The following is a 16,809-nucleotide window of genomic DNA, read 5'->3' as shown; positions in this document are numbered from 1 at the left end:
ACTTGATTACGAAAATGGGTAAAGAAAGTTTTGGTTTCATGGAACTTAAACTTTTTTTTCTTTTTAAATACGATGAACCTACAATCAAGAACTGACGAAAATTCATAAATCCAAGAAGTCTGGAGGTGGTGCCACCGACATCTACACTCCCTCTCTTAAGTGGTTTAGTAAAGTATAATTTGCAAGGTAATACTGAAAGCCGTCCGCCTCTGTGATGTGGTTAGTGTGATTAGCTGTCACCCCCGGAGGTCCGGGTTCGATTCCCAACTCTGCCACGAAATTTGAAAAGTAGTACGAGGGCTGGAACGGGGTCCACTCAGCCTCGGGAGGTCACCTGAGTAGAGGTGGGTTCGATTCCCACCTCAGCCATCCTGGAAGTGGTTTTCCGTGGTTTCCCGCTTCTCCTCCAGGCAAATGCCGAGATGGTACCTAACTTAAGGCCACGGCCTCTTCCTTCCCTCTTCCTTGTCTATCCCTTCCAATCTTCCCATCCCCCACCAGGGCCCCTGTTCAGCATAGCAGGTGACACTGTCTGGGCGAGGTACTGGTCATCCTCACCAGTTGTATCCCCCGATCCAATGTCTCATGCTCCAGGACACTGCCCTTGAGGCGGTAGAGGTGGGTCCCTCGCTGACTCCGAGGGAAAAATCAACCCTGGAGGGTGAGCAGATTAATAAAGAAAGCCACAACATAACATTATAGCTCAGTGATATTAAGGGGAGGTACACCTTTAGAGGTCAAACAAATGCAGGTGTATTGTCCTATAATGGAGAACAGACCTCCCTCTTTTCGATGGAAGAAGGATTTTAAAAAACCTATAATAGTTTCGAAGATGCAAAAACAAATATAAACAAGTGTCAGCTGGATTGTCCCTTTAGATGAAGGTTTCTCAAGTTTCAGTGTTACACAGCGTGTTCATCATGTGTCTCGACGTGTTTAAGTTAGACAATGATGCAGGACTTTGTACTTTAATCATATTGATAACATACATAGGGATCTTCTACCTCGTATCACTTGACAATGCCATTAGTTTTAAGCAATAACAGTAATGTCCACAACAAATAGAATAATGTTCATATTTTGTTTGGAATATCCAAAATAATTATTGTTTACAGTACAATGTCAGGTCTTGAAACTTAATCTCTACACTTGGGCCGTACAAGCAATGAATAAATGAATTATATAAATAGATCAGTCATTGGGGTATTTATGGCAAAGTAGCTACTACAAATTAGGCCTACGCCAGCGTGATTTACAGTGTATTGATGGCTATTATCATTGGCCAAGAACTTCAGAGTCACCTCAAGCTTAAATCTCGGTGTTATTGCATTTCTCATCACTGTGTTGTGTCTTTGAATTTGCGGTGTTATAGCATCTAACAGTGTCTGAAAGTTATCAGGCTTCGATCTCATACACTTTCTGTATTCTTCTTTAGCCTATGCTCTGTCGCAAGTTCTCTCAGAATTAATGTTGATGCCCCGAGTATCTCTCCTAAGCCAGCCTCTTACCTATTCCCTTCTTTCCTCATTTGCTTCTTCTAATGCTTCACTAACCTCTTGCATTATTATTTACAGTACAATGTCAGGTCTTGAAACTTAATCTCTACACCTGGGCTGTAAATGCAAATGTCTTTAAACTCTTTGTTACGATGTGCTTTCGTCTTGACATGGTGCTACTACTCTACTCTACTGTATGACTACTCCCGTATGAACGATACAAGTGTCAACTCTACCAGACAGTAGTAGAGTAGAGTAACGTGGCTACTCTACTATCTACTCTACTCGCCTCGCTACTCTACCCGTGCAAACCAGCCCTTAGACCTTAATCTGCCATTGTTGAGATCATCTATGTATTGTTCCTCCTGACAGAGCTCTTGCTCTCTGGAACCCTATTTATCAACAAAATAAAATAAAAATAAATAAAAAAAGGAACCATAGTGAAATGAAGAAGTTCTGGGAGAAGAAATAAGGACTAACCAGGAAGTCATTTGTTTACTGTGGATCAAAGTGGGCCAAAATAATAATAATAATAATAAGAAGAAGAAGAGCCTAGGCTTGCTTACAATAGCATAGCAATAAAATTAAAAGGAAACAGCAACAACAACAACAACAACAACACATCCAAAGAATTGCCTGAAAAAAATTACATGGAATTATATCAGAGCAAGAGAGGGTTCTTTTGAACGCTTTAACGTCACTAACGCATCTAAGATTTTTGGCAATGCAAGAATGGAAAAGGCCTCTGTTAATTGCTTGGCATGAAAATGGGAAACTAAGATAAAACATCTTCAGGGATCCCAACAGTGGGATTCAAATCTACCATTTCCTGAATGCAAGCGCTCAGCTACGGCACCTGAACTGTGGAGCCAACAAATTAAATTTATATTGTATACAATCAACTGAAAAACTTAAAAAACTTCTATTATTAGGCTATGTTTAATTCAAATCCATTTGAATTATCAACTTGAATGTTAATCTGAGCCTTCAAATTGGCTTCTGTGTTGTAGTTTACTTGTGGTTAAGTAGCTGGCTCTTTCATTCCTCTATCAGCCAGCAGCAGTTGTTCGTTTCTACATGTCTTGATCATGCCCAATATTGTTGAAATTCAGAGCTCTTACAGCTTCCAGTCTTTCAATACAATTAAGACATTTTTCATAAATCACTCCATACTATGTAATCCCAAATAAAAGTATAACATACCAAGTGAGTTGGCTTACAAAATCTTACATTAAAATACAGAACATAACCAATATGATCAAAGTGAATAGTTTTACAGCGAATGGTATGTTCAGATAACAATCTAAAATCCAACTTTTGAGGCTTCTTGGAAAACAGATTCAAGAGATCTGATGGTTTTACTATTTTGTCTCTGTGAATGTTCAAAAGAGCCAACACTTTGAGTTAACTTTCACCTGTTTATTGTCAGTTTCTGTTTATTTTCTTTTGTAAAAATTGGATTGGAGGAAGTGGGGGTCTAACCCCCCAGTAAACCTCCCTTGGCTACGCCCCTGATGCTGGGGTTATACCTTAATGAAGGCCCTGGCTGCTTCTTGCTAGTCTCTTTTCTACGCCATCGAACTAAAAATCATGTGTGCTAGTCCAGCGTTAAACTACTAGACAAAAAGAAGGAAAAAACATTTACTTATCTAATTTGAACCAAGGAGGGTTTGCCATTACAACACAGAATAACTAGATAGGTTCGTTTTATAAAATAATTCTCGAGTTTGTACTATAAAAAATTAACAATGAATGCCATGCAATCCATACAAATAATTTGTTAGTAGGGATACGGAATATTTTATAATTATTGTGATCAAAATAATATCTTGAACACATTTTATAAGGTATGTTCTCCAGTTAACAAAAAAATCTGTAATTGTTCCCCTCACACCAAAAATAAACCAGTCATCTTAATATCTGTGATTCTGAAATTTATCTGAAAAAATATGGAAAGTAATAAACAAATAGTGGAAATTGTTACCCTTATTCTGATGGGAGAATCCATTTTCTTGCGATAGAATACAAACGATGCATTCCAAGTCGGATTTAAAGAGTTTCCAAGGACAACTGTTCTTCCTGAATTGCCTTCACAGTCAATCTTGCAAAAAGCATCACAAGCTGAAAACACCAATAAATATTCAGACAGGAAATGAGTTGTTCCATGGATCAGATCTTTCCAATAACTGAGGATATTTCTAGTCAATAAACCAGATAAATAAGAAAGAAACTTTCTCTAATAAATTGTTATAAATTAGCTTTATTCCAGATTTTTGCTATAATAATCACTAAATTGCATTCTCATGATGTAAAAGTCCCACTGTACTATTCACCAGTCATCAGCAGCAGCTCCATTTATCCAACGCTCCCACATGCCTGCCTTCACAATAAAAACCTCCATTACAAATCCTGTGATGTATACCAGAAGAGCATGATATTAAATTAACCCAACACCAACTAAATTGTACCTGTTTACAAACTGAAGTGTTGTGAATCTATAGCAGCAGCCAGTAAGAGCCATTCAGGCAGAAAGTATATCGCAGAGTGATCAGTAGTCATATTACTATAAACACGCACAAGTGTAGTGGTGTAAGTTTAGTTCGTATGTTGTGTAGTAGAATTTAACAATGGGAAGCCACAGCTAAGGGGTCACTGATTTCGTTCAAACTTTAGAAAGCTGATCTGCACCAAAATTAAACAGATGGAATGAAGGCTTTGAGGCGCTGGCTCTTATTGAATGAAAAACTAACCCTTTAAATATAACAGCCTGCATACCTGTTGGCACTTTGCGTGTGTCTGTCTGACATACTGCTGATCTAGTGGTAAATGTACCTGACTTTCACGCAGGTGTCATGGGTTCAAGGTGCACCTGCATCTCAGTTCACCTTCTCTTTTCTTCTTCATTTCTCTTTACCTTTCATCTGTTATTCTTTGTGCACGTGGTCTAGAAATTGTGTAGATTAAATATACACCGTGTCATAAACCCATTTACAATCGTCCTGCTGTGTCACTCGTGGCTTGAAAAATCTTCCCCTTTTCTGTTACAGTATTGTTATAACCACTGCTGTAGTTATGATAAGAGATGGAAAGAGAGTGAAACTGTTCATGTTTTACAACAAAGAGTCAGTAAAGGTAAAAATAAAAAAGTGCTGATACTACAAATTGTTTTAAGAATTTTTTTATTTAAAATGCCAATCATACAAGTTTGTCATACTTTTTCTTTGCATTTTAATTTGTCATAGAATAAATCAATGAAGGTCAACATTGTAAGATGTAGTGAAACCATCTTCAAGCAAATACATTATGAATTAAGCATTTTGTTAGAATGTGGACATATATTTGTTTAGTAATTAGAGGAATATTATACCTACAACTCAGGATAATAAACATATTTATTATGTAGCTTAGAAGTGAAACTTCCACAGTGTGTAGAGTTATTTAGTTCTTCTTCCAGTTTGAACCGTGTTGTTGTTTTCTCTACATTTCGTACAGTTTGCCAACGTCTCGAATACATTGCAGTATTCTGCATCAAGGCGATGGAGGTAATCAGTCTCCCAGGCAGCAATCAAACTACGAGAGTAGTTACTGTCCTTTGCTTTAAATATCCTTCTCTCTCTGGATGACGTAAACTCCTAGCGTTCTCGTGAAAATTCTGGAACACTGTGCGTCATAGCTAGGTGGTGGGAATTGCCAGTGCTATTACGTAACTTGAAGTTCGTCCTGCGTGTTTATGTTGTGGTCTGCATATCTAAATCTATGTATAAGAGGCATCCAAGAATTGCTAATTTTATATTCTTCTTCTAAATCCATATTGTTTGGGTGTTTCTTGATTTCAATGGCCTCACAGATGTTCCTTTTGAGATTCCAGGGGACAGGACCAAGATCTTAGCAGCTATTCTCTGGAATCTCGAAAGGAAAATCCATGAGGATATCAAAATTAAGAAACACCCGAACAATATGAATTTAGAAGAAGGATATAAAATCAGCAATTCTTCGATGTCTATTATACATAGAGTAAGAGATGCAGACCACAACATAAACATGCTGGAGAAACCTCAAGGTTACGTAATAGTACTGGCAATTCCCAACACCTGGCTGTGACACTTAAGGATCCAGAATTCAAACAAGACTGCTAGGAACTTATGTCAGCCAGAGAGAGAAGGATATTTAAGGCCAAGGACAATAACTACTTTTGTAGTTTGATTGCTACCTGGGAGACTGATTACCACGGATCAAGAAGGGGTATTTCAGTCGCCTTGACAAAGAATACTGCAATGTATTTAAAACATCAGCAAACTGTACGGAATGTAGAGAAAACAACAACACGGTTCAACCAGGAAGAAGAACTAAATATTTGTTATGTTACTTCTCTTATTTAATCTGTGCATTGTTTACATGGACAAAAGGAAAAAAACAGACTTTTTTTAAAAAGAAGAGGGAAAACAAAAGGTAAATGAAAAATGATGTTCTGACATGTCAGGGACACTGGCCACCAGATCAAAGGTGCTACAGTTACTTACGCAAATAGCCAACGGGTATGCAGGCTTTAAATTTAAAAGGCCATTGTCTTATTAAATGAAGGCCAATGGCACATATTTTCATACACATATCTGCTTATTTTTTTTTTAAGTTTGAACAAATTGAGTGAACACACAGCTGTGGCCTCTCCTTGTGAGTCAAAGACAAAAATATTCTCCTGTTTCTTTTTTTTTTTTTGCTAGGGGCTTTACGTCACACCGACACAGATAGGTCTTATGGCGATGATGGGATAGGAAAGGCCTAGGAGTTGGAAGGAAGCGGCCGTGGCCTTAATTAAGGTACAGCCCCAGCATTTGCCTGGTGTGAAAATGGGAAACCACGGAAAACCATCTTCAGGGCTGCCGATAGTGGGATTCTCCTGTTTCAAGTTATTAACTGGAATAAGAAAAGAGTGACAGTATTGTTTAAAGTATGTTTGTATCAGTTTTGCAGACACATTCACATATGAGAACACTTCTGTATTTAGCTGTATTATGTTTCATACTTCTGTAATTACTGTACAAAACAAAATATTTTGTTACCTTGATCTACCACAGTTGTAAAGTCTGGTTTTCACACACATGTATTGTCATTCTCACTGTGATGGACTGAAATTTCTGGACAGTTTACAATAATTTACCTTCTGCTGCAATAATCCTATTTCAGAAGAACTGAGTGCGCTCTGGACGAGCACAGGTGCCGTGAAGTCACTGTTCAATTGAATTTTAACAAGCCTTACTCTGCATACCATGCTCAGCACGCAGAGACTGCCGAGTAGGGAGTGCAGCTGCTCTCAAGTATGACATTGCAAAGCATGTAACATGCTGGTTACTGGCTACAGCTACATAACTTTGTGTATCAAGTGCTCTGCACGGAAGAGCTGAGTTTTAAATCATTCTGACCCTGCAGTCACAAAGATGAATTTCCACATGAATATGTAAGTGTTAGAGATACATTGAGTCATATGATGAGCTTCACATGCAACAAAGTTTCTTCTGTTGTATAAATATCAGAAAATTAATTAATTACCCATGACTTAAAAAATATGGACTAAAGCATGTCCAGCTTATGTATTTACAACAACACCAATTTTTCTATTCCAAACTCAGATAGTCCAGCTTTTATCTGGGAAGTTTGGCAACCTTGTTCCTATGCAAAATAAAGAACAAGAAATACAACATACTAAAAAAATTCAGAACAAAGAGATATACACTACAGAAGCATACTTCAAACATCACACACACACACACACACACACACACACACACACACACACACACACGCACGCACGCACTCTCTCTCTCTCTCTCTCTCTCTCTCTCACACACTTATTCTCCTAAAAATACTCAGCAAATTATGATACACAGCAGCATTCAGAAAAAGGAAAAGAAAAAACACTTAACAGAATGTAATCTAGGAATTACACCCAGCACACAGACATCTATAACTTACCAGGTGTTAACCAATGGAAATGCTGATTGATTGATTGATTGATTGATTGATTGATTGATTGATTGATATTTGTTGTTTAAAGGGGCCTAACATCGAGGTCATCGGCCCCTAATGGTACGAAATGAGATGACAAATTAAAAGTCCAAAATCCTCCACTGACCAGAATTCAAAGCCTGAGGACAAAGAATGAATGGATTGTTATGAAGTTAAAATGATCAGTGGATCCGACCCAACCCACAGTGCCTCACCTGCACAGAACCTGACACAAAACAATAGTAGTATGGACCAAGGGACTGCTTCTATAGCACGATGCTGAATTGATTAGAATATGCTCGTTCTCGAAACGGGTCCAAAATCTAGGTCATCGGCCCTCATAATGGTATTTATCGCTAGAAACGCAGAACCATGGTATTTCCCATGTTGCGGTACTAATCAAGAGTAGCGTAGACTCGTGGTATTCCATACATTATGTTACGACTCACAGGTAATGAAATTCGCACATGTATTACAGGCCTAATGTGTTTCGCACATTGCGGCGCCCTTGACAGGCAACGCAAACCTATGGTGTTCATCATCTAAGTGTACTAACCACAGGGACTCGTACTATCCCGTGGTGTTCCTCATAGAGTGGGTACTAATCATAGGCAAGCCAGAACCATGAGTTCCTTCATCCCATGGTGTCGCTCATATAGTGCTACTAATCACAGGTACTGTTAAAAGCAGTCATGCCCACGTTTGCTACTAATCACAAACCTATATGGTACCCAACACAGTGGTACTACATGCAAGTAAAGACGACGCATGGTGTTCCCCGCGTGGTAGTACTAATCACAAATAGTTTCTTGGTTCTAATTTGGTCATCCCTTGGTCGCCCCTCTTAGTCCCCTCGTATGACAGGCAGAGGATACCATGGGTGTATTCTTTGCCTGCGTCCCCAACCCACAGCGGGTCAATGGAAATGCAGTGACGCCCCAAATTCTATGACAAATTGGACAAACCTCGTGGAGGCTGTTGTTCATTTCCGAGTACACAATTTGTCCTGCTTAACCCCAATAATAATAATAATAATAATAATAATAATAATAATAATAATAATAATAATAATAATAATAATAATAATAATAATAATAATAATAATAACGTTATTGGTTTTACGTCCCACTAACTACTTTTTAAGGTCTTCGGAGACGCCGAGGTGCCGGAATTTAGTCCCAATTTAGTTCCCAAACAAAATTCCTATTTTCTTAAACCGAAATTGGCCGAGAAATAAAATGTGTTGCATTATATATTGAACACCCCTCGTATAAACCAGGAATATGTATTTTAAAACAACACTAGATTTTATTGTTCTTCATTGTATATCATTGGGTCATTGTTATGTCAATTTTTAAGATTCATGGCTGAAGATGACTTCCAAGAAAAGTAGTAACATAGTGTTTTAAACTATAGTTATTATAATAAAAGTATATGGAATACGTGGAACTCTTTGCTTCATTTCAGTTGTAATTATCTTCAATACAGATCACTATGAAAATTATGCAATTTGTGTGGACGTTTATTTCATGCTAGAATTGTCTTGTTCAGTCATTGGAAATACAAGCACAAACAGCTTTAAGTGCAAGTGAGTTAAGTCATATTTTGAATTTTATAGGTCATATTTTTATGTCTTTTAGGTCATAAATGCATACATATTTCATATATTTTTAGGTCATACAAATCCGCCCTCTACTCATCACTTTGGTCCAACCCTGCCTATTTCTTTCACCTGCTCCTCCACTTCTTTCAGCCATCTGTCCCTTGATGTATCTCCTGGTTCCTTGCCTTTCACCTCCTTCTCATGCATTTCCTGAGCATCCTCTTCTTCTCCATTCTCTCCACATGTTCATACCATTTTAGCCCTGATTCCTCTGTCTTATGCTGTAATGGTTCCACTCGCACTAATTTTCTAACTTCCTCATTTCTTATGTTATCCACTTTTGTTACTCATTCTACTTCTCAAAAATCACTGTTCTGGATCCTGCTTTTCTTCCCATCATTACCGAAGTTTCTGAAGGTTATGTCAATATTGGGATGTTGCACATCTGGTAGATCGCTCTTTTTCTGTTTTCGAGAATATCTTTACTTCGCACCAAGCTTCTAACATTTTTGAGGAATGTTTCTGCTTGTCTCTCTCGCACACTTTTTTCCTTATAATTTCTTCCATTTTCCTGTATTAAGCAACTTAGGTTCTTCTTGGTTGTGAGCATCATCTCAGTCTTCTTTTACTAAATTTCATGTCATATCCTTGTATAATTTCATCCCATGCACCCAACTGCTCCTGAACTTCTTTCTCCCTATTTCCCCACAGCATCAGATCGTGCTTTCATCACTTTTGTTCAAATTGTTGTGCACTTTAGAGTGTCGTCGTATAAATTTTGCTGTTCTCTCCGAATATGTTTCCATCCTTCACCCGAAAATACATCACTTGCTTCAAAAGTCATGAGTTTGGCATGCGGGAAACACGGCTAGCCCATCAAAGTTGATATTTTGATAATCATTAGCCTCCATGTTAGTGGAACTGTTCTCTTGCAAGATACTGATGTTGATTCAACATTTGAGCCATTTTACTCCAAGTACAGCGTTTGTGATATTTTTTCCATATTTTAAATGTCTTTTGTTAATCAAAGTCTCACATCCATAAGTACGTGTTGGGATCACTATAGTATTGTAAATTTTTTTTTTTTTTTTGCTAGTTGTTTTACGTCGCACCAACACAGATAGGTCTTACGGCGACGATGGGACAGGAAAGGGCTAGGAGTGGGAAGGAAACGGCCGTGGCCTTAATTAAGGTACAGCCTGGTGTGAAAATGGGAAACCACGGAAAACCATTTTCAGGGCTGCCGACAGTGGGGGTTCGAACCTACTATCTCCCGAATACTGGATACTGGCCGCACTTAAGCGACTGCAGTGTAAAAATTTAGCTTGGTCAGGGCACTATGGTCATGATGCACAAAATTCCTTTGAAATCTTTATACAGTATTCTTATTTGCTTTCTTTATAGATTTTAATAGAACATCATACCTATTATCATATCAAATTTTCCGGCCAATGCTCCATGTTAACTTGAAAAACGAAAAACCTTGTTTTACACATTTATTCTTCCACCAAATGTGCTACTTTACTCAATTGTCCTCAAGTTTTAACATCGACAGACCTACATAATAAGAATGTATTGTTTCCAGCATTCAAGAGGTGATTCATGAAGAACCCAGACATTTTTTGAAAAAAGACTAATTTCCATTTTTATTTCATCAAGATGGATATTTTTGTACGAAAATTTTAACTATTTTCAGTTTACATCATATATTTTTTTCATTTTATTCCATTCATGTTCTTAAATATGTGGCTGAAGAAGGTCTAAATATAAGCTGAAATGATGTTTCAAGGTTTCAATCATGACCTTTATGTGTTTTTAATAAAGGCTATATTGAATTGTTTTGATAGGTGGATTTTTTAATTTTCTCCTTTTTCAAAGGAATTTTGTGTATTATACATCATCAATATGGAACATTGTGAATATGAGTTTCATAAACTGTAGTATTCTGGTCATGGTTGATGAAGACTAGTTAAGGAGATGATCAAACACTGCACTAAAGCATTTGAGTCAAGACTGTATTTCAGCACTTATCTTAGCATTTGTTGAGAGGTGAATACCGAGGGAAGGAAAACTTTCAATACTGTGCAGGGAGTAGCCACTGATCACGATGGCAGTAGCTGCCATATCACAGTAAGATGCAGGTTAGTAAAGAACTTTGTATTGTCAAAAGTGAAGTTTCCAGAGGATACCATAATTAATTTCACTGACTGTGAAAATAAAAGCTCTTTACACTTTTTGAATCATGAAATTACTAATACTTCAGCCTAGTGTGGCATCAGGCTCATCTGTTAGAATGCCACACCTCTCCAAGATGCTGGCAGCTAGTATGCTGCTGAGACACCACTGCAAACCAACTTTGAAGCAGGGCACTACGGGAGATATGTAGCTCCACTTGTATAAATGCCTGCCTTTGATTTTTATATCAAAAATGAAGTTACCAGAGGGGAATAATACTTTAATATCACTGATTCTAAATACTGATATAACTGTTCTAACCTAATACCAATACACACTTAGTTAAATAATAAATACTGTAATGTTATTCTTTTTACATCCCACAAACTACTTTTGACAGTTTTTGGAGACCCCAAAGTGCCATGATTTTGTCCTGCAGGAGTTCTTTAATGAGCCGGTAAATTACCAACACAAGGCTGACATATTTGAGTACCTTCAAATACCACCAGATTGAGCCAGGATTGAACCTGCCAAGTTGGGGTCAGAAGGCCAGCACCTCAACTGTCTGGCCACTCCGCTGAGCTATGCTTAGTTAAATGCATTCAAAATAGCTTGCAGGTCATCCTCTGATAAGCTGAGAATATTTTTCACAATAATTCTTCATGGTTCACCAATTGAATAACAGTTTAGACTATCCACTTAAATATAAATGCTATATATAGTCATGTTAAAATTAGTACATGTTTTGATGTTTGTTGGGTCATTTTCAGCTAATAAATAATTATGGAAGACATCTTAAAATTCATAAAATATGTTAGAGAAGAGACATGGTAAAATAAAATTTTTAAGACATTAGCACATTAAGAAATTTTAAAAAACAAAATGCAGTGTCTTCCTTTGTCTTGAGTATATCATCTTAATCAAGTTGGTCAGTGATGACAGTGTGAAAGTCTCATATTATAGTAAGCAGAGATAGCACTAGTTAAAAGGTCATAACAGGCTTGAGGGAACTTCTCTTTTATCTTAGGCAGTGAACCTTAACATCTCACAGAGTGCTTCTAAACATTAAGATGGAACGCTGAATATGTTGTCCAGTAGTAGTAGTAACTTAGCTCTTCTATGACTTGGTAAGAGATATCTAGAGAAAAAGAAAGGTAAGAAAACTGAACAGTATGCCAACGAAGATTTGACAAGCAAGAATGAATGCCGAAATGCAGGCGACCACTTTGCAACAGGTTCAGTATGGAAGAACATTCATTATTCTCCACAGCTTCCACAAGCTCTCTACGACATTCTTTGGCACTGCAACCCCGGTCTGATACACACGCTGTTCTTGTCTCGTCATATCCATTCTGCATAGTGCCCGATTCACTAATGCCATTCCATCAGCCTGTGCGTGGTACCTGTCCAACATACTGTGTCCATGTACTGCGAGTGTCATGCTTTCCAGAACATATGACCACTGTATATGGTAGCACCATGCAATTGTGAGGAAAAAAATTGTTGCTATAACTTATTCCCCAAGCCTCATGTATATACATATTCACCAGACTCCTTAGCTCAATGGTCATTATTGAGACCTTCGATTCTGCAAGTCCTTGGTTCAATTCTTGGCTGAGTCAAGGATTTTAAACACGTATGGTTATTCTTCTGGCTTAGGGACTGGGTGTCTGTCCCCCCCCGTCACGTAGGGTTGGTGTCAGGAAGGGTGTCCAGCTGTAAAAATATGGCCAAATCCACAAGTGTGACCCAGTTTGTGCCTACAACCCCACCAGAGTGTGGGAAAAGTGGGAGATGATGATCCCCCCCTCCAACACGTACATGAAATGAGCACACCTTGGATCATCTCAGGCTCCTTGTGCTAGCTGACAACATGATGGGAAGAGTACAATATATATGGCTTATATTCTGTGTTAATGTTATTGCTGAATAAATGATCCAATCTCTTCAGTTTTATCAAGCAATATATCATCCATTTCAATAAGTAAAAATGGGTAGTGGACAAAACAGTGAACTCTGAGATACGAAAGTCCATTCTTTTGAATTCAAGATGATGATAATGATAATAATAATAATAATAATAATAATAATAATAATAATAATAATGCTGGCCCCGTGGTGTAGGGGTATTGTGCCGGGGGCCCGGGGATGCAAGTATGAAGAATGAGATTTCCACCTAATCAATACTTTATTACAAAATGTTTGAAGTTATCTACATTGAAACAGTACCGGTTTCGACCTGTAAAAAGGTCATCATCAGCTGTTGGTGAACCTGCTTAATAGCGATAGTACGTAAAACATTACTAAAACTAATTTAACAAGAATGCCTTATTCTAATATAATATTGCTTAAGATTTATACATATGGTACAATATGGGGCTTAGACTCATTGGAGTTCCATTAAAAAATCTGTGCTGTTGCCAACATCCGGTCCTGGTCAGGACATGGATTTTTCTCTCGACCTGAGGGCTGGTTCGAGGTCCGCTCAGCCTACGCGATTAGAATTGAGGAGCTATCTCACGGTGAGATGGCGGCCCTGGTCTCAAAAGCCCAGAATAACGACCGAGAGGATGCGTCGTGCTGACCACACAGCCCTCGTAATCTGCAGGACTTCAGGCTGAGCAGTGGTCGCTGGGCAGGCCAAAGCCCTTTCAAGGGCGTAAGTGCCGTGGGTTTTTACAATAATAATAATAATAATAATAATAATAATAATAATAATAATAATAATATTTGCTTTACATCCCTCTAACTACTTTTAGGGTTTTTGGAGACAAAGAGGTGCTGGAATTTTATCCCGCATGAGTTCTTTTGTGTGTCAGTAAATCTACCGACCTTCAACTACCACCGGACTGAGCCAGGATCGAACCTGCCAAGTTGGAGTCAGAAGGCCAGCGCCTCAACTGTCGAGCCACTCAGCCTGGCTCAAGACAGCAGTATTAATCATAAACTATATAATTACAATCAGAACTATATAAAAGATACAAATTACAGCTAACAGCTCAATGTCCTCTTCAAGAGAATGTAGCTTGACAATGAAAACCTTCAATTCTGTACATATTAAGTATGCAATAAGAACTGCAAAGAGTAAGAATTACAACCATGAATTTAATCAACATCAATAACACAAGGATAATGAATACGAAAAAATCAGTTTGTGTCCTCTTCCCGAGATGATTAAACTCTTTATGTGTGCAACCTCAATGGAGATAAGGTGCACGTACCTCTTTAACCACCTACCAGCCCTCTTGCAAATCTTAAATTTTTGGCAGTACTGGGAATCAAACCCAGATCTTCAAGGATGGCACCCAATACCACTAACCATTACACCATGTAAGTGGACAGAATAAATACCTCAAATGCCTGATAGGGAAGAGTGCTTGCATTAGCAGTAGAGTACAATGGTGGGAAATGAGACAGTGATATACTCTGATCCTTTTCTTATTATTTAGAGAGTTCCATCCAAATTCCAGAAATTTTAATGTGTCTCAGCAAAATTAAAATGTAGAGGGAATAAGTACGCAAAATCTGAACTTCCTAGCTTGTCAGGAAGTCTGTAAAAACCCTGAGGAACAGACAAATTTTTATGTATTTAATTCTATACTTACTACCCGTTCTGTTGAATTGCTTCAAATTTTCAGCTCCCTTAATGTAGACGACAGTGACCCACACAGGATACCGATAGCCAAAGAAACCTGCCTTAGGACGATCTTTGTTGACGCTCCTGTTGGATCATGAATGGTCATCATTAGGACCGGCATCTCTATGCACTAAAACTCCTTCACATATGCATGCAATTTTGCACTAAAATGTGGAAAATATACACTAAAAAATAAATAAATATGCATTGTTGCTACAAACTGAAAGACTTACAGAGGTTGGCTGAAAATGCATTAACAGAGGACTTGGGTTTGACCTGTGTAAGTACAAGTCGTGATTAAAAAATTTCCATTTGAGAGCGTTGCTGCAGCAGACATGCAACGTTGTGCAACTCCGATGTGGGTATATAAGCATGGACATGTAGACAAAGGAATTAGTGTTGTGCTGAGGTACATGTGTTAAATGCAGCCTCGTGAACTACAGCGATGCATCCAAACAGGAGGATCAATGTGCTGTTACTGTTCTTGGCTACGGAAGGACAAATATCGGTGGACATCCATCGGAGAATGAAGATTGTGTATGCAGCATGTCTATCGAAAAACACCATTGTGGAATGGTGCACCAAGTTCCGTGGGGGTCACATTTCCACACAAGACGCCAGTCGATCTAGGAGGCCAGTTTCATCCATTACAGACAAAAACAACTCAAGTGGGGAACACTCGAGCACCCGCCCTACAGTCCTGATCTCTCCCCGCGCGATCATTACACCTTGAAAGTTCGACGCTTCCTGTCAGACGAGGATATGCAGCAGGCGGTTAGAAACTTCTTCACGCAGCAGGACACGGTGTTTTACCACACAGGAATCTTCAACCTGGTGTGTTGGTGGGATGAGTGCCTCAATGCTCACGGCAATTTTGGTCGATTGTCATCTCTATTCGGGACTGTACGGCCGTCGAACGGAAACTTTTTGATTGCCCTTTACAGTATGTGCTGTGTGCTATCCTCCTTTCCCTTCTTTGCCATACTACTGTATGCACCAAAACAAACACTGAAATGTTATTTAATTGCATTGGTACAGTATGGGGTTCAAAATGTGTACCAAACGTACCACACATTATTCATAACTGTTCTGAAGCATACTGAACATGTCGATGAACAATATATACATTTTCACAAGAACATCAACACACGGATTGTGTGTGACCACAAGGATCCTGAATTTTACAAAAACGCTAGCAGAGGTAATGTTACAACTTGGAAAAAAATAAATTATTTGTATGCACAAATATAAACACTGCTTGGACTGTTTGCTACAAACGGAAAGACTTACAAAGTGGGCTAGACTGACAATGATGAAATATAAAGGTGGTGGTGCAGAATGCTTAATGAGTCTTTGATAATGCTTATTAAGATGTTGTTGTTGTCGAGTGTATTTCTGGGGATACCTAAACCTTTCAAAATGTTCCAGGCGTAACCCCCCTTGCTACCACATAACAATCCTTTATCTGACCAATGTTCAAGGTGGATATTATAATATTTCCTTAAATATGGGAGGCATGGTTCACAAATATCTCACATTAATATATGGAAGTGGGTCTATGTCTTGAAAACTGATTCTTTCAACATGCCCCATAGCCATCATCTGAAAACCATATGCTGCAGAAGAAATCAGGATCCTCATACATCATGGACGACACTAGGCTGCAACACTGCAATAGGGCTCACTTATCCCTTTCTGTTAGAAACTGAGCAACTTCAATGCAGTATGCAAATCCACCTAGCATCTGCCAAACAGACTTATGGCTCAAACCAAGTTTCAGATATGTTCAAGTAACTAATCTCATTTTGGTCCTATTGAAGTTACAATAAGTAAAACACTGAAGTGTTTCAGATATGTTCATCGTACACTACATTCTGAGGACTGTAACACCTCTT

The 16,809-nt window shown here is 38.4% G+C and overlaps 1 protein-coding gene across 4 annotated transcripts in view; it reads right to left on the bottom strand.

The window, feature by feature from the left end:
• LOC136877246 (calpain-5) overlaps positions 1 to 16,809 on the bottom strand; it is a 244,232-nt gene that overhangs the window by 11,245 nt on the left and 216,178 nt on the right. For all 4 annotated transcript variants that reach the window (XM_068228572.1, XM_067151107.2, XM_068228571.1 and 1 more), the window contains exons 13-14: positions 14,883 to 14,998; positions 3,481 to 3,617 (exon numbers count right to left, since the gene is read on the bottom strand). In XM_068228572.1, the coding sequence (XP_068084673.1) occupies positions 3,481 to 3,617; positions 14,883 to 14,998 (253 nt within the window). The remainder of the gene's footprint in view (positions 1 to 3,480; positions 3,618 to 14,882; positions 14,999 to 16,809) is intronic.

This window comes from Anabrus simplex, chromosome 7 (genome assembly GCF_040414725.1).
Source record: "Anabrus simplex isolate iqAnaSimp1 chromosome 7, ASM4041472v1, whole genome shotgun sequence".
Taxonomy (NCBI): domain Eukaryota; kingdom Metazoa; phylum Arthropoda; class Insecta; order Orthoptera; family Tettigoniidae; genus Anabrus; species Anabrus simplex.
This window is presented reverse-complemented; position numbering and strand designations above follow the sequence as displayed.